Genomic DNA, 24299 nt, shown 5'->3' on the forward strand with positions numbered 1-24299 from the left:
GCAGTTGAGCACAAAGTGCTGTTTGGTGAAACTATTCATTATAGTTATTTTAAAGAAGCAAGATCAATTGATGTATATCTATTGTCGTAGGCTATCATCAATACTCCAAAAACGGAAAAAGATAAACATCAACATAAATTGAAAGCTCAGCGCATCGCTCATCTCACGGGCAGAAGAATGAGCGAAAACAAGCAAAGGCTCTTCGGCAAGCAGCGGCTTTCGACTTTGTTAGAAAAATCCTTGAACCAAATCGACGAACTCCTATGTAAAATGTTTTATAAATGTTCAGGCCCCATTGTGTCAAAAAACCTAGCTTTCAGCGTTTGAATTCCTTTCTCGGACAAATCAGCCGAGTTATCAGGAAATAACATGGTGTTTCGGTGGTTTTCTCTGAAGAGGGGCTTGCAATAGTCCAACCACTCCTCCTTAAGCGCTGGTAATGGGTAATAAAAGTGAAAGGCACCGTTGTTGCCGGTTTTTAGTAGTCTATTTTGTGACCACTTGAGTTGTTCTTGAACAGAGGGCAGAACCTTGGACCATATAGAGTTGAAGATCGGACCATCCTGAGGGGCTTCCTCGTTAAAAAGGTTGTTAAACCTAGACCATACGCCTGTTAAGGCTTGAGAAGAAATGTTAAACGATTGGAAGTTAGCATTGCTTGAGACGCCAACGAATCCCATTGTGGGGTCTGCAATAGAAAAAGTATGCAGGTAGAGGCCCGTTACACGAGACACATTAGATGGCGCAGCGTCAAAGTTTCGCGAATCGGGGGTAATCAACACACGATAGCTTTCTAAAAGCCTCTTTGATATAAAAGGGAAGGTGTAAAGGTATCCTGTGGCAAAAATTACATCTGAAATATTGTCAAAAATGCTGCCATCTTGAAACTGTAGAGCAGGCATATCATGAGATGACACAAACTTGGCAATTGGACCCTTCACCTCAACTTTTGACGTCTTTGAAAGCCACTCATCGAACCAATAAAAAGGATTAGCAGTATTTTCGGGCATAGGTGGGGTATTCGATGACAGAATTATTTCAAGGTTTCCTTGGGCTTTGTCCAGAATTGGGACAAGCCGCTTCAAAACGTCCATAGCACTGAAACTTTTGCCTACAATCACGACTCGCCTTTTATCGAGTAAAACTTCCTCCTTCAGTTGAGGAAAACGCTTGTTGTACCAAAGGTCAAGATCTCTAACGTGCGACAAGACGTTGGGAAATTGTGTGTTGAACTCGTGAATGCCAGATTCAACGCCAGTTAAGTTACTCATGTAAAAAGGAACATATGGGCACGTAAAGTGGCCGTTGGCAATAACAACAGCATCAAACAGTTCCATGTACCACTCATCTTGCTCACTTCCCGGTGGATGACGCCTAGCAACTATAACCCATTTATCAGGGGAAATTTTATCCAGATACTCAATGCATGTGTTTTTCCTGAATGTTTTCGATCCTTCAGATTCCTCGATGAACTTTTCAAAGTTCATCTGCACCTGGTCAAGGGTGACCAGAGGTGAGATATCGGCGTTTCGCGAAGCATATGTATTCAAATTTTCGGGGCCAAACGCCATCAATTCGCCAGGAACGTTTGTCATGAGCCCATCGTAGACTCCAGTTTTTGACGAATTAATCAATCCATCTCTTGGAAGATGTTTGTGCACTAGTCGTAAAGGCTTTGTCACACTCGTACCATTGAAAGGCCGAAGGCTTGCAATACGACCATTACTCACGAGCGGCGATCCGTATTGAAAGATATCCTCTGGTGAATAGCTAGTTCCTAAGTTGTGCGGCAACTTTCTCAATTCTTCAAAGACCTGAGGAGAGTCTATTCCCGAACCCGGCTTGTCACTCCACACTCCTCCTAAACAATTTCTGGTCTCAAAGCCCACCACCTCCCACCTTTGTCTTTCTGATTCTTTAAAGAGATCGTTAGCAGCAATTAGCCCAGCCGGGCCTCCACCAATAACTGCAATCTTTTTGATTGGACACATCTTAAATTATGCAGATTTCTCGTTTTCTATACAACTTCAGGCTGTAACAAAGGCGGATTAGAGTTGTCCGTAGTAGCTTGAGCCAAAAAATCTCCTCAAAAGCAGTGGCGGAAATCCAGGTAAGTGATTCAGTGTTTCAATGTCCTTTCTGCACGCTCCTTCGGAGTTTGGGTTACATTTGACTTATAATAGTCTCGAAGAATCCAAGAAAAGATCAAAAATCGTTTAAATACAGTAAACATCAAGTTCAACTCAGATTTGGCAAAGGGTGACAGAGAAAGCCAATGGAGGTATGAACAAGGATATATTTCCACTTCTGGATCTACAGGAGCTGGTACTATGTCTCCAAAGCTGCGACTTCGCTCTAGCTAGTGAGGAAAACATCTCGCGTCCTACCTCTCAGTATGTCATTACATTGTACAAGCAGATCATTGACAGTTTTACAGGGGTTGCGCCTGACACGCTGATCAGCGACGGCGATGCGGCAGTCAGGCCAACAAGCGAAGTTGCAGGAGAAGACCCGGTTTACAAGGAAACGCTACGCATGCTAACACTCAACAAAATATGCTTTAAGTTCTTCCAGGATATAGGCGTCTCTGACTTCAACATGATGGACCTGTATAAGCCGGATGCTTTGAGAACTCAACGATTTCTGAGTGCTGTTGTCAATTATGCGCGATTCCGCGAAGAACGAATGGCCGACTGCGACCAGTTCATGTCTCAAACCGAATCACTCTTAAACCAGCTTCGAGAGAAGTTTGACGACTATAACTTCTTGCAGCAGCAGGTTGCTAAGCACTACGAGCTTGCCGACTTAGCAGAAGGAGAAAGTCTTGCCTTCCTTGAAGCCAACAATCGGAACCTCGAAAATCAGTTGAAAAAGCTGACGCAGGTTCAAGAAGCCTTCACCATTGACTACAATAACTACAAGAGTAGCAAACAAAAGCTAATGTCACAGTTAGAAAGTTTAGGGTTTGAACTTATCGAACTGGAGTCACAAAGAGACAAACTTCACCGATACTCCGAAACAGATATTAGCAGCCTTCAAGAGAGCATGAATGAGTTCTCCCAAATGCTCGATGAGCAGCAAGGCAATTTGGCGAAAATGCAGTCTCAATACAAAGTACTCTCGAAGTCAACAGAAACCTTTCATGCTATCACGCTCGAACTTTACGAGTTGCTACGGATAATATCAACAGACTTGCAAGAATCACATTTGAGAGAAATTGGGCTTCTCGAAATAAAGCAGCAATTAGCTAAAAGTGAGGCCAAGATGAATAACCTTTTAACATCAGGGGTTATGATGAAGCTTTCCAGCTTACAATCGCAGCTTGCTATGCAAAAACAACGTCTCCGGGAGCTTGAAGAAACAACAGAAAGGAAACAGAATGAGAATACTTTAGCCCTTCAAAATTTACAGAGGGAGTTTGCGGAGGAAGTCATGCCTGAGGTCCAAAAGATTGATGAGCACGTCGAAAAGGAGTTGTTTGGTAAAGTTATAAAGTCCCTTGAAAAAGATATGCAGGCGTTGCGGGACGACTTCAAAAAAGATTCGGTTGCCATAGACTTAGAATATTCTCTCCTTGCGTCTCACATCAAAAACTATGTTCAACAGATGCTGGAAAAAATCAGCTGAAGCAGCGTGATAGTGCTAAAGATATCATTTGTAACATTAATCCTTAAAAAAAAACTGTACGTAAAGAGTCTGATTGTCTTCGTCCCAGTAGGTAAACTTGCTATTGAAATCATCAACCGATTTGGCACCAGATGTGTTGAAAGCTGCGCTATTGGTTAAGATTTCTTCGTTAGGTATCTCTATTGCAATAGCTTTGAAGGGTTCAAAAGCTATAATCAGATACTTTTTGTCACTTTCTTCTCTGGTGAATTCAAGGCTTGACATTATCCTTACATATGGCCGATCACCGCCATCCTCGGAAGGTTCGGGATTTGTGTATATGACTCTCATTGCAATTCCACGACTGTTTGTTGTGGGATCTCGAACTTTTGCAACTTGGTAGTTCGGTACTATACCGTTATCTTTGATTTGTGAACGGAGTTGCTCCACTGTTTTTTTGAATTTAAGCTCTTCTGGTGACACTGCGTCTTGCTGCTGTGAAGAGGTTGTACCACCTCTCCTTATGAGATTCAAACCATGCTTCTTGCCCTCCAGATGTCTCTCTACACTAGTCCATGACATGTGGATTGTATTGCAAAGCTTGCAAACCAGGCGTCCTGCATGGTTTTTATAAATATAGGGGTTCTTCTTACTTAGTTCCTCGTCTTCCTTGCTGATCCCTTGGAAAGAATATGGCACTTCTTCACCATCTTTCAGAAGATCTTCAACTTGTTTCCTCCTGTGAAGATTCTCTTGGGATGACGATGCAATGCCACCTGAGCCCTTTTTGGAGCCTGCCCTGTTTTGGTAATCCATTTGGCTTCTTTGGAAAATTCGAAAATTGCAGCGCTATCCCATAACTAGTTTGCCAACAAGTCTTCGATGAGCTTTCTTTAGATGCTTTTTGTCACGTTATATAATTTAATACAAATTATTAATCCTAACAACCAGCGCTTCAGGAGACTGATAAAACAATATATTTTACAATTTATTTCACCTCTGAAGGCTCTCCAATATTCCCGAGATCCGCTTCCGATGTTGCTTCACTGATTTTGGGCTTGACATGGTAAACACCTCTGTCGGTTTCCTCATATTCGTACTCCGTAGTTTTCAAATCGTCCCAGCTGCTGTGAGGCATGGACCAGCCACATTTCTGGGTCACAAGCGCAGCGACATCATCACAAAAGCCAAGGAGCGAAAGGTCAAACTCTGCATGTCTTACAGGGTCTTTGTTGATCAACACCTGAGGGACACTTGCGGGAATCATATTAACAATTTCAGACACAGGGGCAACCTTTAGACTAGTACCTATGCAAATCAAAAGGTCACACTTCATAACATCGTCCCTAATGAAGCGGTGGAACTTAGACGGTAAGGCTTCGCCAAAAAAAGTGATGTCGGGCTTCAAAACACCGTACGACTTCAAAACGTTATTGAATGATGAATGGTACGATTCTATTTGGCCATCGTTTTCGTCAGGGGAGTTAGTTGGGAAGTACTCCTTCCTCTTGTGGTAGCAGTACGGACACAACGGCAACTCCATATTCCTGATGTTATCAAATATCTTTTCACCCGGAAGCTTCCAATGGCAGGTCACGCAGGATGCAGTAGCGAAAGATCCATGGCATTGCACCATCTTTTCAGCCTGAATACCGGCATATGATTCAAGGTTGTCTATGTTTTGTGTGTAATTTCTTAAGAGCTTGCCTTTATCCTGAATCATGCGGATGAAGCTGTGTAGTGGCGAGAAGAGATTTTCGGGGGGCAGCACCATATGCGCAATATTATAGAAGACAGATGGGTCTTGCATGAAAATTTCATAGTTAAAGACATCTTGCGGGTCGTCAAGTCCGAGGTGTCTAATTTTTGAGTAAAACCCCTCCGACGATCTAAAGTCAGGGATACCCAGAGACGTAGAAATTCCTGCTCCAGTCAAAACTAGGACCTTTTTAGCAGTTTTTAATTTGTCGCAGAAGTCATCTAAAGTGTGAAAGTTGGCCAGTCGCATTCGAGTACTCAAAACTTTGTTCATAGCCTTCTGCAGATCTTTGATTAGACGAACTGCATGCTTTTTCTCTAAGGGGTCGTCAAAAGTGTCGCTGTCGTCAGAATCAGGACTTTTCTCGCGAGATTGCCCGCTTTGTGTCGTGGCTAAAGCAGGGCTTTGAGTGAAGATGTCGTTCTCAACCACATCCTGCACAGCTTCCACAAGCTGTTTATCCTTGATTTGGAAACCCAATAATTTAATGAGGTGATAAATATAAAGTGAATTCAACTCTTCCGGCAAGTAGGTGTCTAAGAACTTCCCTGAGCCATAATACTTCAAGTACGAACGCGCCGTCAACGAGTCTTCTTTCGAAATAAACGGAAACCTATATTTTCCGGTTTCTGGGCTCATAGTTATTGAGATCGGTGGTAGCGGTTCTTTAGGCACAAATTGCTTGTCTGCCCCAGGAGTTTTTGCATCATTCGCACCAACTGGACTGGCGTCCTGAGAAAACTTACCATTTAAAATCGGTTCGCTTGGTACATAATCTTCAACAACGTCCTCCAATTCGTCCGCGGGAGGGGCTTCTTCGAATATTTGATTTTCCTCATCTTGAGGTCTAGGCTTTTTGGACCCTTCTTCATTGGTACTCAGAAACTCGCTGGCATTTGTACCTGCGTCCATAAGGGGCCTTTTGTTTGGAGCATCATATTGAGGGCTTTCGAGGCTCATCGAGAGGTTCCAAACCGCTACTAAACTCCTTCCTTTCGAACAAACCACCCTTTTAACGCACGACCTTGCATATTAAATCACTGCCTGAAAAATTTCTCTCAAAACTAAACCGGACAATTCGTGAATAGTTACTAAATGATGAAGAGCCCCAGAGCTTCCGCGACTGCAAGAGATTCAAATCTGGTTGAAGGTGCTGAGCATCACCAAACTAGTGTTATGCGCTTTGTTGTTTTTATGTGCTTTAGCTTAATTCTGGACCCTGCTGGCTAGGTGCGTCGAGCTTGCAGGATATCAAATTAGGAGGTAAGAATTGATCCTGATATTGACTCTCAACAAGCGGGGTTGGTAGCATGCATTATAATCGCAGTTGTCAACAATGCAGGGTCAACTTTTTTAAGTCCACGATACCAGAACCGCCGCTTCCTCACTCCTCGCACCCTTCGTAGTCAGCGGGGTTGTTTTTCTGATTTCCAGAACCGTAGTACGGTTCAGAGACGCCTGCCAGTGGCCCTACGCCAATTTTAGCCAACGCGACCTCCGCACTTGTGTTTTCAAGGTTAATGTCGTCGACAGCCACACCGGTCTTCTTGCTTAGCTCTTTCACTCGCAAAATAAGTTCCACTTCTTCTCGGTTGCGCGCGTCAACCTGGTTTTGTAGTTTGGAGATGTACTCCACTGCTTGCGTCAAAATCTGGCCCTTGTTTGGTTTACCGTCCTTGGTTCCCGTTCCTTTGTTCTTGGAACTCATGCCAGCAGAGGACAGGATGCTCCCGCCGGGGGTCATTTGACTGTTTTCGTAGTCTATCGAATCCGACCTGCGGTAATAGTCCTGAAAGTACTCCGGCGGAATCATTGACAATAACTGCTGAATCTTGTCGTTGATGTTGCCTCTTCTCTTCTTATCATTCTCCATCGTCGTGCCGGCGGTCGACGGCACAGACGAGGATACTGAGTTTGACCGTGGTATAGAGCTCATTGGCAATATCTAATCAATACTATGGTGTAAAGCTGCTGTTTAGCAGATGTCTTGATATGTACTTGCATTTATTGAATTCAAGCCAGCTCAACCTTACGTGACCATGGATCACGTGACTACATGAACAGCTTTAACCTATTGAATGGCTTCTAGTTGAGTTGATAGTTAAGTACTGAACTTTGAACGGCGGGCTCTTCTTCTCTCAATTTTTCAATGACTTGTTGCTTTATGTTCTCTGCCGAGATGATTTTCACCGATGATCTGTGGATTAATAACAAGGACTCCAAACTTGGACCCTCAAATTCCTGCTGAAAAAAGGACAACCAGTCAAAAGCCTCTTCGTCAAGCTGCTTGAGAGGCAGTTCAGAAAGAAGCCTTTCTAAGCCTTTGATAGCGATCTTTTTGGTAACTTCGTCGATCTCGTTAGAGAACTTTATTTTGTCCAATAGACACAGGGTCATTGCGCCCACAATGCTGTCTTTCTTGCCAAACATATCAGCATATTTGGAAATGGCGCCGACGCATAAGGCAAGTTTGCCACATCTAATGTGATACTCAAAATCAAGGATATAATCTTTTGACGACTCCGTGGCCTCCTCGCTAAACCTACGATAGAACTTGTTATAAAAGTCCTGCATGGGTGCTTTAGTAAAAATATAAGCTTCTCCCAATGGATCCTCATCTTTTTCATAGGCAGCAACTGTTTTTTTATCTTCCTCGATGCGCTTTTTAATTGCAGCAGCTTCCTTCTTGGTTTTCTTGTTCCCTTTCTTCGCACCGACTAATTCTCCAATGGCATCATCTTCTGGTGTTGTGCTCGAGGCTTTCATTTCATCATTGAGAATAAAATACATTCTCGCTGCGCCCTTCATAGCCCTAACAAACATTGGTAGAGTGTACACAGTCTTACCCCACTGAAACATTTCAAGGTAAGCTCTTGGAACACCTTTTCTCATACAATAGGAATGAAAGTCAAGCTGGTCATCTTCAAATTGCTTGTAAAACTTCGAAATCGCATCCCATCTCTTGAGCGCCAAGCCTCCAAATTTTGTTGTCTCGTAAGTCAAATCGCGAATATGGCGAGCATGCGATTCCTGCGATTCTTCGTCTTCTGGAACTTCCATAGATTTTTCATCGTGCAGTAGCCGCTTCTTTTCAAGGTATAGCCTGAAGTAAGCGTCGGCTTGTTCGGCAATAAACCAGGAAGCCTCCATCAAATGTAAATCCATTACACCATTGGCTGCACCGTCGTTCTTGGTAAAAATTGAGACCACTTCCACGGCCTTTTCCACCATATTTGCTCTCAAGTAATATTTCACTGTTTTGGTATTGATGAATCTATCCTGTAAATCCAGCTTCCGGCCTTCATTGATGGTCTCCGCCGCTTCCGCGAGTAACCCAGTATGTTTTAGGACTCTCGCTTTTAGGATGTAAAGCTCAACTAACGTTGGCGTATGCGCCAAAGCGAGTTCAATGTACTCCCTTGCTTTTTGGAAACTTTTCAAGTACAAATAGTGTTGGCACATAAAGTAGCAAGTCCAAACGTAGGGGATAGGAGCTTCCTTAGGGTTAATACTATCAAAGTATTTTAGAACAATCTCCTCGGCAATTGCTGAGTTACGCATGACATCTTTTTTGTAAAGAGTCTTAATATTGTTGAAAGTAGCAGGGACGCCACGTTTGAGTTGAGGCAAAATGTAAGACGATAGACTTTCGGCAAAACATGAATTGTCTTCGATGAAAGTAAGAGGGATAAACTTTGGAGGTTCGGCTCTTGGATAGAAGCTCTCAAGTTTTTTGTAAAGGGCCAACCTGAGCTTCGCATCTCTCTGGATACCTAATGCAATCTCAAGAAGTTTATAATACTTGAAATTGTCAGGGTTTCTTTTGATCAATGTTCTATAAATTTTGGAGGCATCTCCCTTTTGGTTCAACTTCATGAAAATAGCAGCCCTTCTCTCTAGCCAACCGTATTTGTCGAACACATCAGGTTCTATTTCATCCAGGTGTTTTAAAACACCCTTTAGTTTCTCATGGTCTGCGCCCGCAGCCTTGTAGAGCACATCGTTCTTGTACATCAAGCACTCGTTGTGTTCGTAGGCTTCTGATTCACCTAATTTGCCCTTAGCAAGCTCTTCAAACTTGGTTAAAACATTCGCAGACTCATCCAACTGACCATTCAACTCGTGAGCGATGGCAAGTGAGGTCCAATTGGCACGGTAACCCATAAATTCCTCCCAGTACAACTTTCTTGCTTTAAGCAAATTTTTGTAGTCATGCTCTTGAGAGTATAGGGTTGCCAAGTCTCTGTAGATCTGTTTGTTTGTGGAGCCATTGTCCAGCGAGCTTTGAAACCACTTAGCAGCTTCGGAATAGCGTTTCTCGTTTCTCATATAGATACCCAAAATGTGACATCCAATGGGGGAAGCGCCGGAGCTTTCAATGCGGGCAATCGCTTTTTGAACATAGTTTGCTGCATCTTCCTTCTGACCAGTGCAGTACAAATTCAGGCCCTTCAGAGCTAGAGAATCTATGTGTTGCGAGTTTTTCTTCAAGATGGCATCCACTAATTTCAGGGATTTCTTGTAAGTTTTCGACTCATACAGCTTCAAAGCTTCAATCAAGTTGTTATCTTCCTTAGATCGTCCAACTGCAGATCCATTGGCCTTCAAAGGTAAAGCACCCTTTCTTCTAGACATATTCTTGGCTTTATTCTTCCTGGAGTCAAGATCAAGTGCTAAAATGTTGTAGCTTGTAAAAATTTTACGTCTATAGAATAAAGCTTCATTACGGACTTGAGGATAAAATTTACTGCTACACTACATGGTTTTATCGTAATGATTTAGATCCCAGAATCTTCTTTGTGGCCTTTTTTAGCTGCCTTTGTGCAATCTTCTTCGTATCCAGGAATAAGCACGTAGTCAATTTCATGTTGAGATAGTTTTGTCTTACTGGTGTTATTCTTGACAAAGGTGTCTGGCTCCATCACTCCAACAAAAACTGTCCGTATGCTTTTGCTAGCATCTATGATTCTATCCACGCATGGCTTGTTACCGCTGAGCCTGAAAGAGCATGGCTCCATCGTCGTATAAAGAACAGACCCTGGCGGAACAGATCTATTCCCTGATTGTTCGAAATATTTTTCCAGGGCACATTGTTCAGCGTGCGTATTTCCAGGGAGCTCCCTTGAAAATCCTGTTGAAAGGACCTTGTCGCTATTCGTAAGCACAGCACCGACACTGAATGCAGTAGTTGTTGGTCCGCACTTTTTTGCCTCGTTGATTGCCATTTCCATATATTTGCGGTGTGGCTCGAGAGCCCATTCAGGGAATTCTGTTTTGTAGCTCCATTTTCGTGTCCCGTTGTCATTAAACTCTGTGGACTCATAGCAGTAAGCATGGAGCCATAAATCGAGATCGTTGGGCCCTGGGTCAGTATATAGATCTGTTTCGCAGTCTGGACATTTTTCGCCGGTCAACAACTCGCCCATAGAATCAGGAAAAAACCAGCTTTCTGCACAGACAGTTTTTCCAACGTTTGAGAGCTTCTCAATAACTTCAGAAAAGTCAGTCCTTTGACCTTTTCCTAAAGATGGTCCCCATATTTGTGGGTTGGAATAAAGGGGATCATTTGCAATGGGGTGTCCTAGGTACTGTAAGTGTACTCTGATCTGGTGGGTTCTTCCTGTATGAGGCTGGCATTTCACTAAGCTGGTCTCACCATCAAAACTTACCCTTGTGAATACCGTTTTTGCTTCTTTGGCCCCTTCCTCTTCGGAATTGCAAACGCCATTCAAAGCTAGGCGTGGCTCTACACATTTCAAAGGCTTTTCAACTGAAATTCTTTCTGCTGGAAATTCGCCCACGACTCTTGCGATATATTCCTTTTTGACTTCCCTAGCTTTGAGTTGATTGGCCATATGGTCTGCGCCACGGGGTGTTTTGGCTAAGAACATCAGTCCGCTTGTCAACCTGTCTAATCTGTTGCAGGGATGAACCGAACCATTGATTTGTTTTTGCAATATTTTGGTAATTGTATTGAATCTATACCTTCCGGTGGGATGAACTGGTATGCCGCTTGGTTTGTCGATAACAAAGAGATCTTGATCCTCGAAAACTATTTTGATAGGTCTTGAAGTTACTGGAGGCTCGTGCCTGTGAATTTTATGCGATATAAGGTCTCCATTGCGTACTATCGATTCGAGATTAGCCGGGTTCTCATTTAAAAAGACGGCACCCCTTGCGATTGTCTTCCTGTAGTAAGATTCCTCTCGGTCTCTAAATTCATTGACAAAGATGTCTATTAGAGGCCTATCTCTCCACCGCAACTTACAGAACGTTTTGTAAGTAAAATCGTAAGGAACAATTTTTCTTAACGGGCCTTCAACTTGGACTTCGTATTCAGGGTCAACCTGCTTGTTTCTCAAATGATTGGATTCCTGTATTTTTAGCTTAAATCCTTTGCTATCCCGCAGCTCTCCGGGCCCTCCATTCTTCTTTTTCTTGACACAGAGGTGCTCAGTGGCAGATGGGGAATGGTCGCTCGATCCTGTTGTCTTGGGCGGTGTCACAGGTCTTTTCTTGGACTCGGTAAGGTTAGAGTCTTTCGGCAGCTCGCACATGAACCTGTAAGTGGACTTTGTTAAAGCAGAGTTCCTCTGGGCTATCCAGCGCATAGAACTTGGTTCTTCATGCTCATCATGAATAATCTGCGGGAAGCACTGTCGAAAAACTAACCATATATCACGTGAATAAATGGAACATCACCAATAATCCGAGCACCAAACTCACAGCCAACAGCCAGTGTCCATGAAAGACATAAGCCCATCCTCCATAGCCGATGAGAAAATCTGCGACATCACCCATAAGTTTGTAGCTCCGGCTTTGACTAGATAGAGCCTTAGACCGTGTTGGAGAACGAGGAGACAGGTGCGGAACTTCAAGTTGTAAAACTACTGGCAAGTGATCGGTGAACTGTAGCACGGCTTCCCTCTTGCAAGCGGCGTAGCTTAGTATTTTGACCGGTGAACCATAATTTTGAAAAAGAATTCTATCACACCAGGAAGGAATTCTTCGAAGATTATACTCTGGGTCGGGAACTGATAGTTTGAACTTGTAAGTGGGCGCAAATGTAATGGGGGCTTCTTCGAAATTTTGAAAGACTCTTTCCGCTTTCCTGCTAAGACTCAGTTCATCATGAACACCAACCGCTGCCTGCAAAAGCTCCAAGTTGTTAAAGTCCGCAGGTGTACTGGCCCACTTCCGGGACCGGAAGTTAAAATCGCCGCAAAATAGAACATGATTTCCTTCAAAACATCCCAGTTCCTGTTGTAGAGTTCCAACTATGTTATTGTAGTCCCCTTCTCTTCTCTGCCTTTGGAGTTCGCCTTCATTCGCAGCGAAGTGAGCAGCAATAAATATAAAAGAGTCAGTAGCAGATGATGACGGGCGTGACAAGTTGAACTTGATGGCAGTAGCACCTTTGAGACTTGAACAAAGAGCCCCGCACCTCGCAGATGCCTTCAAAATGCTAGTGACTTCATAAGTGGTGTCAGCAAACAGCAAAAGGCCTATAGCCCCGACGCTATTTAAGCCAACAAGTCTGAAACTACGGCGTGGATTGAGACTATTAATGAGATTCAAAACGCGGCTGGACAGGCTTTGGAGTTGTGCATGGACTTCGTCGGGAAAAGACCCCTGCCACAGAGGTACTAGCTCTTGAAATCCTAAGGCATATATATCATGAACGTGGTCTTTTGGGATGATATGGGACAAAATTGAGTCAATCTCAGACGTTTGCTCAAAATGAAGGCACTTCCCACAATTGAAGGTCGAAACAAAAAGCTTGTATTTTGTTTCCATTTTGTTTGCGTTATGTTTGTTGCTCGTGTCGATGTGATTATCGTGTAATCAAAAACTGTATTATTCTCATTAAAACTACAAAAAAAATGCTAATTTAGCCCTTTAAAAAGTCCATTAAGCCCAGTTGTTTGCCTGAAGAGTCTTCCTCGTTGATATCTTGATCTTGACTAGAATTTGTAAAATTATTTCGAGAGTCGTCCCCAAATATAGCTGATGAGAATCTTCTCCTGCCACCAGATCCCTCATAAATAAGGCTGTGTAACGGCGAAGACGATGAAGAAGAACTGTGCTTCGCGGTGACAGGTTGTGGTCTTGCTGACGGAGATTTTGGGCCCCCAGCAGAGGTATTGGTCATGTTGTAGTCCGGCTTAAAAAAGGAGTTTGAGTTATCCTCGTTTTTGTTCTTACCAAAGTTGTTAACAGCAAGATTCAAGCCCGGAATTTCGAAGTTGCCGCTGTTATTAGAGGTCCGCAGCTGATACTCGAGTTCATCAAGATCAACGCCCTCCAGCATAGGCAAACAGTGCAAAATTCGCCACTTTAATGGCACTTTCACGAAGCCAGAATTCTCGTAAAGATACTCGCTAGTCGAACCAGAGAAATAAGAGTCCTTTCTAGTATTGTTGACATCCAAAATTTCTTTCAAAGCTTCAGAACAGCGCATATTAGAGCTGCCCATATTCTCGGAAGGACTTTTGCCTGTATAATGAGCCTCCCAATAAGTGGCATCATAGCAATTGTCGCTGAAATCGTAATTATTTTTGACAAACCCTTTTACAAAACGGTAGATGAACCATGCAACGCGCTTCCACCTCTGAGGTTTATACCTCCAACACCCGAGCTTTGTCCATCTTCCACGATAATACCATCCCTTTTTCCCCAGCTCGCTGTTGCAAAGCTCGCGAATTTTTTGCTCACCTAATTCCCCTTTCAGCGAGTAAGTATTCAAAAGCTCATTTTTTGTTATTGAAGCCCAAGAATGTCGCGAAGGTCTTTCCCTGTAAATAAACACCATAACATCCACGAAGCAACTTAGTGGTTGCATGAAAGTGGCAATGTATTCAAGCCATACAACTGGACCATGCACTATTTCATAACGGTACTGAATGACATCTACGGCCAGCGGAAATGTCCAAATCAGAATATAGGAGAATGGATAAATGAATATTGCCCTCATTTGCTTTTGAATCTGAGCCCTGCGCTTTTTGAACTCCTGATAAGTTTCAGATTGAAAGTTCTGCTTGACACCATTAAGATGGTTGGTATCAAGGGCAATCACGTCAGGATCGTCAGGGTCTGCATTCAGACGTGTGAGTGTCCGACTTGTAGTATTTTTTAAGTGCACTGGTGCCGTCCTAAAAGAACTATCACGGTTTGAAGCAACCGATCTAACAGGTGAAAGGTTCGTGGAATTTTGTTGTCTTTCGAAGTTAAAGCTGCGTTCAAAACTGTTGGTTGCTTGAAGCGATGATGAGGTCATATTGGTTTTTGGATATGCTGTTAGCCCACTTTGTGAGTTTTTCGAGCCAACTCTGCTTGGAACTCCTAAAGCTTTATTCCAATTTGGTTCTTCGTTTGAGAGTTGGTGCGGCGGCTCAAATACGTTTGTCGTTGAGACTGAATCGCCAAAAGCAGAAACATTCACTGAATGCCTTCTTGTTGAGCCTGCACTTGAGCATGCTGTTCTAAGATTACCCACCGAGCCACCGCGTCTTTGCAGCCGATATCTGGGGAGGGTAGGACACGAGCAACTAAAGCGTTTGTTTGAAGCTTTTAATGAAGATAATACGTTGCGACGCGCAAGGCTCAATGGAATATAATTCGAGTTTAGGTCCGATGCAGCTCGGGCCGTAACATCATCGCCATTCGCTCTTCTGAGAGAAGCAAGAGCTTGATCTGATGACTCGCGCTCCGTCAAATCTTCGTGACGGTAGTCCTCTAATGAAAGGAAAAAGAAGTTTCCTAGTGCACTCATTATTTTAGGAATTCTCGACTTCCTGTAGAAGAACTTCAGGTAAATCAGTAGCCTTTGTTGTAATGTGAGTATTTTCCCCATACTGTCCCTCGCACGGTGGATATCAAGAGAGTCTTTGGATTTGAAGGACCCAATTTGGTTCTTAATCTTCCGGTTTTCTTTGGAAACAAAAATGTAGATGCTCACGTAGATGAACATGATTAGCACCAAAATAAAATAACGAGGACCCCAGCTTAAACATATCCTGTACCACACTGGATGGGGTGGTAGATAGCACCATGCACTGAGTGCTTTGTAACCGCCTTTGCGGGCCTGATAAGAAAAATCAAAGCTATCGTTGTCTAAGACCACCCTATCATTCAAGTTCACCGGTATAAATGTGTTGAAGCCAACGAAAGCCAAGCTTGCCAAGATCATTGGCACCAGAAAAGTTACTGGGTAGAGGGAGTGGCGCATGCGATAAAGGCCACCCTCCATGTTACCTGTTGAGCGATTCTGCCATTTCCATGATGGCACAAAGATGAGCAGTGCAAAATGTATGGCAAATATAGCAATGGCGAAGTCCGCACCCTCGATGGCGAAGGCGCTAAGCCAGCCAAGAGTGTTATAAAAAGCGGGCATGCCATAAACGTCGTTCCGAGCCAATATTACTACTGGATATATTAAAAGCACCAGTGCCTTTAGGAAATCGCACACTATAAGAAAAAAGACGAGATTGTGCCGAAACACACGCCGCCGCTGGTCAATGCCTGTGATGTAAAGGAACCCTACGGCAGCAGCCAGGATCGATATTGACGATGATGTTATTGCGATCCCTCGAAGTCGCAGTAGTTCTGGTGCAGTAAATGTTGAGAACATACCTGGTAACCCGAGCAGCTGGTTCACCGTCGTTGTATTCCACGTTCGGTTCAGGTACACCGGCGGTACCACCTCTCCGTTCACCAGGAACGTTGAATTCTGAGGTTGTGGCATCCGGTCCCGCTCGCCTGCTGAGTTTCCGCCTCGACTTTTTCTTGTTCCTCTCTCTTTTCTTGCGTTCTGGTATTCCTCTGAATATCGTTACTATCGCTTGCTTCTGAACAATATTGCCCTCGCCTCTCGCTGAAATTGCTTGCCTCGCAGTTGCGCTTCGGGCCTCCTCTGGGTTATCTCGTTGCACTTTACGCTTTTGGTTAGACCCCGCAGTTTGGAATTCTCCTTGGCTTTTTGGCCCGTTTGTCTACTTACATGAACCTTACAACTGAACGTTAATATAAAATTTAGCATGCGGGGAGCCGGGCGAAACTACTTATTGATCGCTTTTGACGATGAGTCGACGATCATCTGATGGACAAGCTTGGTGCCACTGGAGGCGATGACACCCTTAGTAGCCAGAGTTCTGCCGTTGCCGAAATCCAGCGGAACGCCTTCGATGCTGTCTGTATGCTGGCCGCCAGTTTCGGCGACTAGAGCGTTGCCAGCAGCGTGATCCCAAATCTTTTCGCGATAAGACAAGCTGATAGGAAGGCGCAGGTAGACGTCGCCAAGGCCGAGTGCGAGCAAGCAGTACTTCACTTGAGAGTCAAGGTGCAGCGCGCGAGAGATTCCCAGCTCCTCTTTTACGGCGTCCTGAGCAGAGTGAGCGGAGTGGCCCTTTTCGACGCCTTCGAGTGAAACCATGTCGCGCGTTGAGGAAAGCGACCGAACTGGCAGCGGATGCCAGGAAAAGTCCACAGCTGTTGGCGCGAAGAAGGCCCCGTGTCCACGTACAGCGCGGAAAACATATCCTAAGCGGTGCGCGGCTTCTGGATCGGAATCCTTCCCACCATAGTTGGCGAGCTCCAGGTTGGGGCATGCGATGCAGCCGAGCTGCACGACCCCGCCCACGACAAGCGCAAGACATACAGCATACTGCTCTCCACGCAAGAAACCCTTTGTGCCGTCGATAGGGTCCAGGCACCAAAAACGGGTTTTACGACCACCTTCGCTGCTGCCCAGATCGATCACGCGGCGTACGTCTGCCAGCGACGTGAGCGGATACTCGCGGCTCCGGAATTGCATTCCTGCACGTACCGAGTCGTATTCGCCGAACAGCTCCTTGAAAGGAGCTTCTGTTGCTTCGATCTCACGCAAAATTTGCCCGACGAACTCGTCGTTCAGGCCCTTGGATTCTTCTTCGCCCACGATCTCATCTTCGGGGAAATTGGCCTTGATCGCATTGATGATGATGGCTTGTGCCGAGTAGTCCCCTACTGTCACAGGCGAGCTGTCGGTCTTGGTGATAGTCGATTTCCTGTCTGCGATCACTTGCGCCTGAATCCGCTTAGTTAGTAGTGCGGCTTTGCGCACCGCTTGTGTAGCAACGAAGAGCTCTTTCTCGAATGGCATTTTATGTCGGAAATTGATGCGATTCGCGTTGAAGATGGACAAGGCAAAGGCTCTGGGCAATTGTTAATGACAATACGTCCATTATATTCTTGTTTGCGCATCGTGGTGGCACTGAGACGGCTTTTCTAGCTCAACAGAAGAAGCCAGCATGTGATATCACGTGATGGTGGTGTTCTTGGCCATGTGGTATTCATCTCAGTAACGATCATATCAGCAGAACCATGGCCATCGCTGACCGATATCAATCCACCTAGGGCCCGGGGCTCTTTGACTTAGAGGACGCAAGGTACATAGATTTTTTTGCAGCTTTCAAGTATTTCAACATCAGCTGAAGATGCTGTGGAAGTATGCCAAAATGTGATATATTACACAGATTCGTGTGCTAGTTAGTCGGGGCCTTCTTTGTTCCCGACATCAGAGAGTCGACATTGGCCAGTATTCCCAACTGTGTGCACTCCTATAACTTTACTGCCGGACGGGGCGTCGTGGAAATGATTGCTGGAAGCTTATTGTGTTCCCTTCTGGTCTCGGCGGCAACATCTTATTCCACTTATACTGGGATGTTATGTCGCTTTCTTTAGTGCCTTTCGCAGGTTCCAGATATGCTGTCTCTTTTACTTATTCGCTTCCACTGCATCGGAAGCTAGGATTGTGCCGCTTCCCAATATTCTTTCCTTGTGGTATATGGTACAGTATTGGCCGGGCGCCATGGCCCTCTGTTTTTGTTCTAAGGTCATAACGAGCCGCGACTCACCCGCCTCAGTGGTCTCCCAGCAACATCTTGAAACCTTCGCTGGCTCCTGAAGAGAGCGGTATTGAATGTGTATTGCCCCGCCGGCGAGATTATTTTTAACCGCTTCTTGCACATCGTTCAAGTTGCCGAGAGGTGAGAAGTCTTTGAGAACAACTCGGTTTTTGTATAAAGAAGGATTGTCGCGGCCTTTGCAAATCACAATTTCGTTTGTGTCTACGCGTTTGTCTGCAACAAACCAAGCACCTTGGTAGCGCGGATCGCCCTGGGGCATAGAAATCCCGACTTTCTGGCCAATGGTATAGTTCCAAAGACCCGTATGGCGGCCCCATTCCGTGCGCTCGCCTGTTATCGGGTCCAGCGTGATTATCTCGCCAGCATGGCTAGGAATATACTGCTCTAAAAATCGGCTGATCTTCCCATGTTGTGAGTTGGCAACAAAACATATTCCTTGTGAATCTGGCTTATGTGCAGTGGGAAGCCTTAAATCATGGGCCATCTCACGAACTTCAGGCTTTGTCAACACTCCCATTGGCAAGCACAGTGCCGGTAATGCTGCAGACGGCACTTGTGAAAGGTAATAGCTTTGATCTTTGGGCGCGTAAAACGCACGTAGCAAGTGCCACGAGTTAAGGCCCAAAGCTTTCGACTCGGTTTGAAGCACACGCGAGTAATGGCCTGTGACTAGCCAGTAGTTACCAGTCCCTAGCGAGGCATCAAGATGTGCCCGTAGCTTTCCGAACTTTATAAATCGGTTGCACCCGATATCGGGGTTAGGTGTAACGCCTTGCTCATAATCGCGCAACATAGGCTCGAAAACATCTAGCCAGTAGTCCTGCTCAAAGTTGACTTTTTCAACCGGCAGATTCAGATGTGCTCCCACTTTCTGTACATCCTTCCAGTCTCGTTCATGGCATGGTTCCCGTTCAGATCTTGTTTCTGTCCAGTTTTGCATATAGATTCCGCACGCATTTGGAAAGCCAGAAAACATAGCAGCGGCTACCGAAGAGTCAACACCAGATGACATCGCAATCACTATGTTGTCAAATTTGCTGGGTAGTTTCATCGGCTGATATCCTGGCACTTGACGGCATTGGCTTGCTGCAAACTTCGCGAGCTGCTCGAAGGGTTTAAGGCATGCCATATTGCTATCCAAGTATCTTGGTGTTTCCTCCCTAAGGGTGCAAATGCCCGATGAATTTAATTTCCTACCAGCTCATCGCATCTCAGGCTTTCGGGCCCATCTTTACTATAATAAAAAATAATAAGTTGAAAAATTTCAGCGATGAGCTTGCGATGCTCTTCACAACATAATCGTCGAACACTTTCCAGCTTTCAAGCATCTTTGCAAGAACAACAGAGAAAGCTAATAAATGGTGAAAGCAGTCGCAAAAAGGTCGAGGCAGCAGTCTGCTCTCTCGGACGACGAGGATGTTGATATCGCCGGCAACATTGCACTGGACAGCAGTGATAGTAGCTCTAGCTCAGACAACGATGACGATGGATCTGAAGATGAAGCAGGCGACGTACAAGATATTATAGAGTTCAGCGATGAAGATGAGGAGGAAGCGCGCGCCAAAGCGGCACCCCAGAAGAAGAAGAAAAATGCTCACGAAGGTGGGTTCCCAGCCTTGGAGCTGTCAGACAACGAGGACCACGATGATGGCAAAGATGGTGCCGATGACGTTACAGAGTACTTTTCTACAAATAATCCTGAGGCAGCTAAACATAAGAAGGGTTCTTTCGCAAGCTTCGGCCTTTCTAAGTTTATCGTCTCCAATATAGCCAAGAAAGGCTTCCGCCAGCCCACCCCGATTCAACGTAAGACCATTCCGCTTATTTTGCAGAAGAGAGATATCGTCGGGATGGCCAGAACTGGTTCTGGTAAGACTGCAGCATTTGTATTGCCCATGATTGAGAAGCTGAAGGGCCATTCAGCCAAGATTGGGGCCAGAGCTGTTATCCTTTCGCCTTCCAGAGAGCTGGCCATGCAGACTCACAAGGTCTTCCGTGAGTTTTCACGCGGATCGGACTTGCGGAGTGTTCTTTTGACTGGTGGTGAGTCTTTGGAGGAGCAGTTTGGTCTCATGATGTCGAACCCTGATGTCGTGATAGCTACACCTGGTCGTTTTCTCCATCTTAAGGTGGAAATGAACCTTGATCTCAAGTCTGTGGAATATCTTGTTTTCGATGAAGCTGATAGGCTGTTTGAAATGGGTTTTGAAGAGCAGCTGAGCGAATTGTTAGCTGCTCTTCCCGTGGCTAGGCAAACCCTTCTGTTTTCTGCCACGTTGCCAAGCTCTCTGGTAAACTTTGCCAAGGCCGGGCTAACGAATCCTGTGCTGGTGAGATTAGACGCTGAAACAAAAGTGTCAGAGAACTTGGAAATGCTGTTTTTATCATCCAAGAATGAAGAAAGAGAAGCAAACCTTCTGTATCTTCTTCAAGAAGCAATGAAAATTCCAGTGGCTACAGAAGAGCAGCTCCTAGAATACAAAGCAAAGGTCAAGAATAGCTATGACAGTGATGACAGCGATGAGGATGCTAAGGCTAAGGCTAAGAAACAGAGAAAATCTGCAATCCGCAAGAAACTTCCCTCCGCCAACGAGCTTCCATCAGAGCATGCCACAATTGTTTTTGTGCCCACAAGGCATCACGTTGAGTACATCTCCCAGCTCTTGAAAGACTGCGGCTACTTGGTATCCTACCTATATGGTACGCTAGATCAGCATGCTCGTCGTCAGCAGCTTTTTAACTTCCGGGCAGGTCTCACCACCATATTGGTGGTTACGGATGTCGCAGCCAGAGGTGTGGATATTCCTTTGCTTGCAAATGTGGTCAACTATTCACTTCCTGCGTCCTCTAAGATTTTCGTTCACCGTGTTGGTAGAACTGCAAGAGCAGGTAACAAGGGTTTTGCTTACTCAATTGTTTCCGAGAATGAACTACCATATCTGCTGGACTTGGAGCTGTTTTTGGGGAAAAAGATCCTGCTAACACCAATGTTTGAGGCAACAACTGAACTGCTCAAGTCAAAGTGGATTGCTGAGGGGAACTCAGAGCTGACTTTCAATCCTCCTAAGGTCTCTTACACTAACCGGATGGTTTTAGGGGCTTGCCCAAGACTCGACTTAGAGACCTGTGGAGATCTTTTCAAGAATTTGACACAGTCCAGTTTCGACTTACAGCAACTGAAGGGCGTGGCCGCTAAAGCCGAGAAGCTGTATTTCCGCACCCGGCCACCTGCTTCATCCCAATCAATGAAGAGGTCTAAGGAAGTCATTGCTTCCGGCTGGGATGAGCAAAACTTAAGATTTGGCAAAAATATCGAGAAAGAGAAACTTGACTTCCTTGCCAAGCTTCAGAATAGAAATAACAAAGAAACTGTCTTTGAATTTGCTAGAAACCAAGACGATGAGATGTCATTACTAATGAAGAAACGGCGGATTCAAATTGCGCCTATTCAACGCCGGGCGAAGGAGAGAAAGGAACTTCTAGAAAAGGAAAGAATGGCCGGCTTGAGGCATACAGTTGAAGATGAGATTTTGAAGGGTGACGAGAACGAGGTTGGTTATTCTGTTCCTGAAGAAGTCTTGCACCGTGAGTTTCAAGATGCAGACGAATTATTGGGCGCACAAAGTAAAAGTAAGAGGCCAAAATCCTTTAGGGATCCCGCATTTTTCTTGTCGCACTACGCTCCTGCTAGCGAGATTCAAGATAAACAGTTGGAGGTCACAAACGGTTTCACCAATGAAGCTGCGAACGCGACGTTCGATTTGCACAATGATGACAAGGTTCAAAACCACAAGCAAGTTGCAACCACCAAGTGGGACAAGAAGAGACAGAAGTACGTCAACACTCAAGGCCTTGACAACAAAAAGTACATCATGGGAGAGAGCGGCCACAAAATACCTGCAAGCTTCCGATCTGGTAAGTTTGACGAGTGGTCTAAAGCCAGGAAGCTTGGGCCACTCAAGGTGGGTGCTAAGGAGTCAAGTACCACTGCTAAGATGCTAAGCAACCCAACCGCGGAAGGACAGCGCTCAATCGGAGGAAGATTCAAACATAATAAGGTCAGAGCTCCTAAGCTACCAGATAAGCACAGAGATGACTACCATGTCCAAAAGAAGAAGGTTGAAAAGGCTGTCAGTAGCGGCATCCCGGTGAAGGGTTACAACGCCCCAGGTATGAAGAGTGAAATGAGATCCACCCAACAAATCTACAAGGAGAGAGTTGCTAAAGAAAAAAAGCGCGCTAAAAATGCTCGCCCAGCTAAAAAGAGAAAGTTTTAACCTGGGTATTTCAGCGCCTCTGAAGTTCTGTAAATTAGTGTTAAGGTAAATAATTGGCTGTTTTTTACCTTTGGTCATCAACGTCTTTGAATTGTATTTCTTTCACGCATGACGTACGCGTATTTAGTGCAACATATAAAAATCAATATCCTTCTGAGTGAAATTATGGAGTTGAAAACGGCCATATGAAGACCTATGAGGATGCAAGAGCGACCTTAGAGGAGCTGGAATTAATCGAGAATGCTGTGACTAGTCGTTTAAGAAGAAATCCTGAGATTTTCTACCGCAATATTGACGAGGTTGATCTCGTTGAACACAGCGGTAGATTCGATCACATTCCTTCCTCTCAGAAAAGCGCAAATAAGGTGTACACGGTCAAGAAGTCTCGAAGGAGCAGAAAACAGATCCTTGCTCAGGAGCATGAAATCAAATCTTTCTTGTCGCAGTACTTGAAGGATTGCCAGTCATTAGGACGGGTTGAGTTTGACATGAGTGAATACAGGGTTGACAACGGATCTGTAAACAAGCTCCTTGAACATATAGAGAGGATTAAAGAGATACATCCAAAGGATGACGAGTTTGGGGATCAATATGCCATGTTTTCCAGCTCGACCCCTTCAAATAAGAATATAATTTCGAGAAAAGCTCAAAACCTCGATATCAACTCTTATTTTACACGGGATGAGCAGTATGGCGAATACTTAGATTTGGAGCCTTTTCACCAGAAATGGCTAAGTGTTGTCAAGAATGGAGACGTTACTTTGCTTCAGTTTTTGAGTGAAGTGGAAAAGTTTACGGACCAAAGATATTTGCTTCAGCCTGCGGTCAACAGGAACAGCAGTCGTTATAGAGAATTCGTGGCTTCGCTTCATCATTATTTGTCTGATTACGCTGCAAGAGCTTATCCCCTTCTGAGCTGGGATTTGATACATGCAAAGGCTCAAGAGTTGTATCACACAAATGTGGCCAAGCCCATTCCTTCGGGCGAGTCTGGCGTATTTTGCATTCCCTGCGACAAACGCTTTAAGACAGACACGGTCTACAACGCCCATTTACCTGGGAAGCGCCATGTGGGCAATTTGCATAAAAATAGCTCCTTCCTTACACAGGAGCATAGCCTTCATATATTTTGCCGCTACCTGTCGAGGGAGCTAGCGCGCACCAGAGAGTTTGTGGAGCGAAAGTTGGCCTTTACTACAGAGGAGCGCACTCAGGAGCTTGAGAGGTTAACTGATATTTACGATTCGCCAGTTTACGGTAGACAGGAACAGGAGGATGCTCAAGAAGATGAGAATAAAGAGACTGAAGATAAGGAAGATAGCGTACTAGACTCTTCTATGAACCTTCCGCTAGGCCCTGACGGCTTTCCGATTCCGTACTGGCTTTATAAGTTACAGGGCCTCGATATCGAATACCCATGCGAGCTCTGCGGAAATTTCGTCTACAACGGACGCCGCCAATTCGACAAGCACTTCGGTGAGCAGAGACATGTTTTCGGTCTACGTCGGCTTGGCATTGAGCCCTCTGCCTCTTTCAAAGGCGTTACCAAGATTGACGATGCGAAACAGCTGTGGAGTCACCTTCGTTCGACCTCCTCTGGCAGAGTCTCGTCCGAAGGCAAACTTGAGGTGGAAGTGGAAGACGAAGACGGGAATGTAATGAGCAAAAAAGTCTATGATGAGCTGAAGAAACAAGGCTTGCTGTAGTTGATTGAAACTAACCATTACCCCATTTCTCGTGTACTTTGACATC

The 24299-nt window shown here is 45.0% G+C and overlaps 13 protein-coding genes across 13 annotated transcripts; 3 read left to right on the top strand and 10 right to left on the bottom strand.

Moving 5' to 3' along the window:
• Nucleotides 1-275: 275 nt before the first annotated feature.
• Nucleotides 276-1991, bottom strand: KLTH0C08624g (KLTH0C08624p; the record flags this gene model as incomplete). The annotated part of the gene is made up of 1 exon (XM_002552552.1): nt 276-1991. One exon carries the CDS (start codon nt 1989-1991, stop codon nt 276-278), a length of 1716 nt encoding a protein of 571 aa, XP_002552598.1.
• A 292-nt stretch (nt 1992-2283) lies between these two features.
• On the top strand, nt 2284-3627 carry NUF2 (kinetochore-associated Ndc80 complex subunit NUF2; the record flags this gene model as incomplete). Its single annotated transcript, XM_002552553.1, has 1 exon — nt 2284-3627. One exon carries the CDS (start codon nt 2284-2286, stop codon nt 3625-3627), a length of 1344 nt encoding a protein of 447 aa, XP_002552599.1.
• Nucleotides 3628-3663: 36 nt separating this feature from the next.
• Nucleotides 3664-4422, bottom strand: PRP11 (spliceosome assembly protein PRP11; the record flags this gene model as incomplete). Its single annotated transcript, XM_002552554.1, has 1 exon — nt 3664-4422. One exon carries the CDS (start codon nt 4420-4422, stop codon nt 3664-3666), a length of 759 nt encoding a protein of 252 aa, XP_002552600.1.
• Nucleotides 4423-4594: 172 nt separating this feature from the next.
• SIR2 (NAD-dependent histone deacetylase SIR2) lies at nt 4595-6325 on the bottom strand (the record flags this gene model as incomplete). The annotated part of the gene is made up of 1 exon (XM_002552555.1): nt 4595-6325. The coding sequence occupies one exon, from the start codon at nt 6323-6325 to the stop codon at nt 4595-4597; it is 1731 nt and encodes a 576-aa protein (XP_002552601.1).
• A 424-nt stretch (nt 6326-6749) lies between these two features.
• On the bottom strand, nt 6750-7301 carry RTG1 (Rtg1p; the record flags this gene model as incomplete). The annotated part of the gene is made up of 1 exon (XM_002552556.1): nt 6750-7301. One exon carries the CDS (start codon nt 7299-7301, stop codon nt 6750-6752), a length of 552 nt encoding a protein of 183 aa, XP_002552602.1.
• A 149-nt stretch (nt 7302-7450) lies between these two features.
• NAT1 (peptide alpha-N-acetyltransferase complex A subunit NAT1) lies at nt 7451-10000 on the bottom strand (the record flags this gene model as incomplete). Its single annotated transcript, XM_002552557.1, has 1 exon — nt 7451-10000. One exon carries the CDS (start codon nt 9998-10000, stop codon nt 7451-7453), a length of 2550 nt encoding a protein of 849 aa, XP_002552603.1.
• A 143-nt stretch (nt 10001-10143) lies between these two features.
• On the bottom strand, nt 10144-11976 carry KLTH0C08756g (KLTH0C08756p; the record flags this gene model as incomplete). The annotated part of the gene is made up of 1 exon (XM_002552558.1): nt 10144-11976. The coding sequence occupies one exon, from the start codon at nt 11974-11976 to the stop codon at nt 10144-10146; it is 1833 nt and encodes a 610-aa protein (XP_002552604.1).
• A 67-nt stretch (nt 11977-12043) lies between these two features.
• Nucleotides 12044-13162, bottom strand: INP54 (phosphoinositide 5-phosphatase INP54; the record flags this gene model as incomplete). Its single annotated transcript, XM_002552559.1, has 1 exon — nt 12044-13162. One exon carries the CDS (start codon nt 13160-13162, stop codon nt 12044-12046), a length of 1119 nt encoding a protein of 372 aa, XP_002552605.1.
• Nucleotides 13163-13256: 94 nt separating this feature from the next.
• GPR1 (Gpr1p) lies at nt 13257-16109 on the bottom strand (the record flags this gene model as incomplete). Its single annotated transcript, XM_002552560.1, has 1 exon — nt 13257-16109. One exon carries the CDS (start codon nt 16107-16109, stop codon nt 13257-13259), a length of 2853 nt encoding a protein of 950 aa, XP_002552606.1.
• A 312-nt stretch (nt 16110-16421) lies between these two features.
• MET22 (3'(2'),5'-bisphosphate nucleotidase) lies at nt 16422-17504 on the bottom strand (the record flags this gene model as incomplete). Its single annotated transcript, XM_002552561.1, has 1 exon — nt 16422-17504. The coding sequence occupies one exon, from the start codon at nt 17502-17504 to the stop codon at nt 16422-16424; it is 1083 nt and encodes a 360-aa protein (XP_002552607.1).
• Nucleotides 17505-18118: 614 nt separating this feature from the next.
• SLM3 (tRNA-5-taurinomethyluridine 2-sulfurtransferase) lies at nt 18119-19399 on the bottom strand (the record flags this gene model as incomplete). Its single annotated transcript, XM_002552562.1, has 1 exon — nt 18119-19399. One exon carries the CDS (start codon nt 19397-19399, stop codon nt 18119-18121), a length of 1281 nt encoding a protein of 426 aa, XP_002552608.1.
• A 229-nt stretch (nt 19400-19628) lies between these two features.
• Nucleotides 19629-22547, top strand: DBP10 (ATP-dependent RNA helicase DBP10; the record flags this gene model as incomplete). The annotated part of the gene is made up of 1 exon (XM_002552563.1): nt 19629-22547. One exon carries the CDS (start codon nt 19629-19631, stop codon nt 22545-22547), a length of 2919 nt encoding a protein of 972 aa, XP_002552609.1.
• Nucleotides 22548-22732: 185 nt separating this feature from the next.
• PRP9 (SF3a splicing factor complex subunit PRP9) lies at nt 22733-24253 on the top strand (the record flags this gene model as incomplete). Its single annotated transcript, XM_002552564.1, has 1 exon — nt 22733-24253. One exon carries the CDS (start codon nt 22733-22735, stop codon nt 24251-24253), a length of 1521 nt encoding a protein of 506 aa, XP_002552610.1.
• Nucleotides 24254-24299: the final 46 nt, after the last annotated feature.

This window comes from Lachancea thermotolerans (genome assembly GCF_000142805.1).
Source record: "Lachancea thermotolerans CBS 6340 chromosome C complete sequence".
NCBI lineage: Eukaryota > Fungi > Ascomycota > Saccharomycetes > Saccharomycetales > Saccharomycetaceae > Lachancea > Lachancea thermotolerans.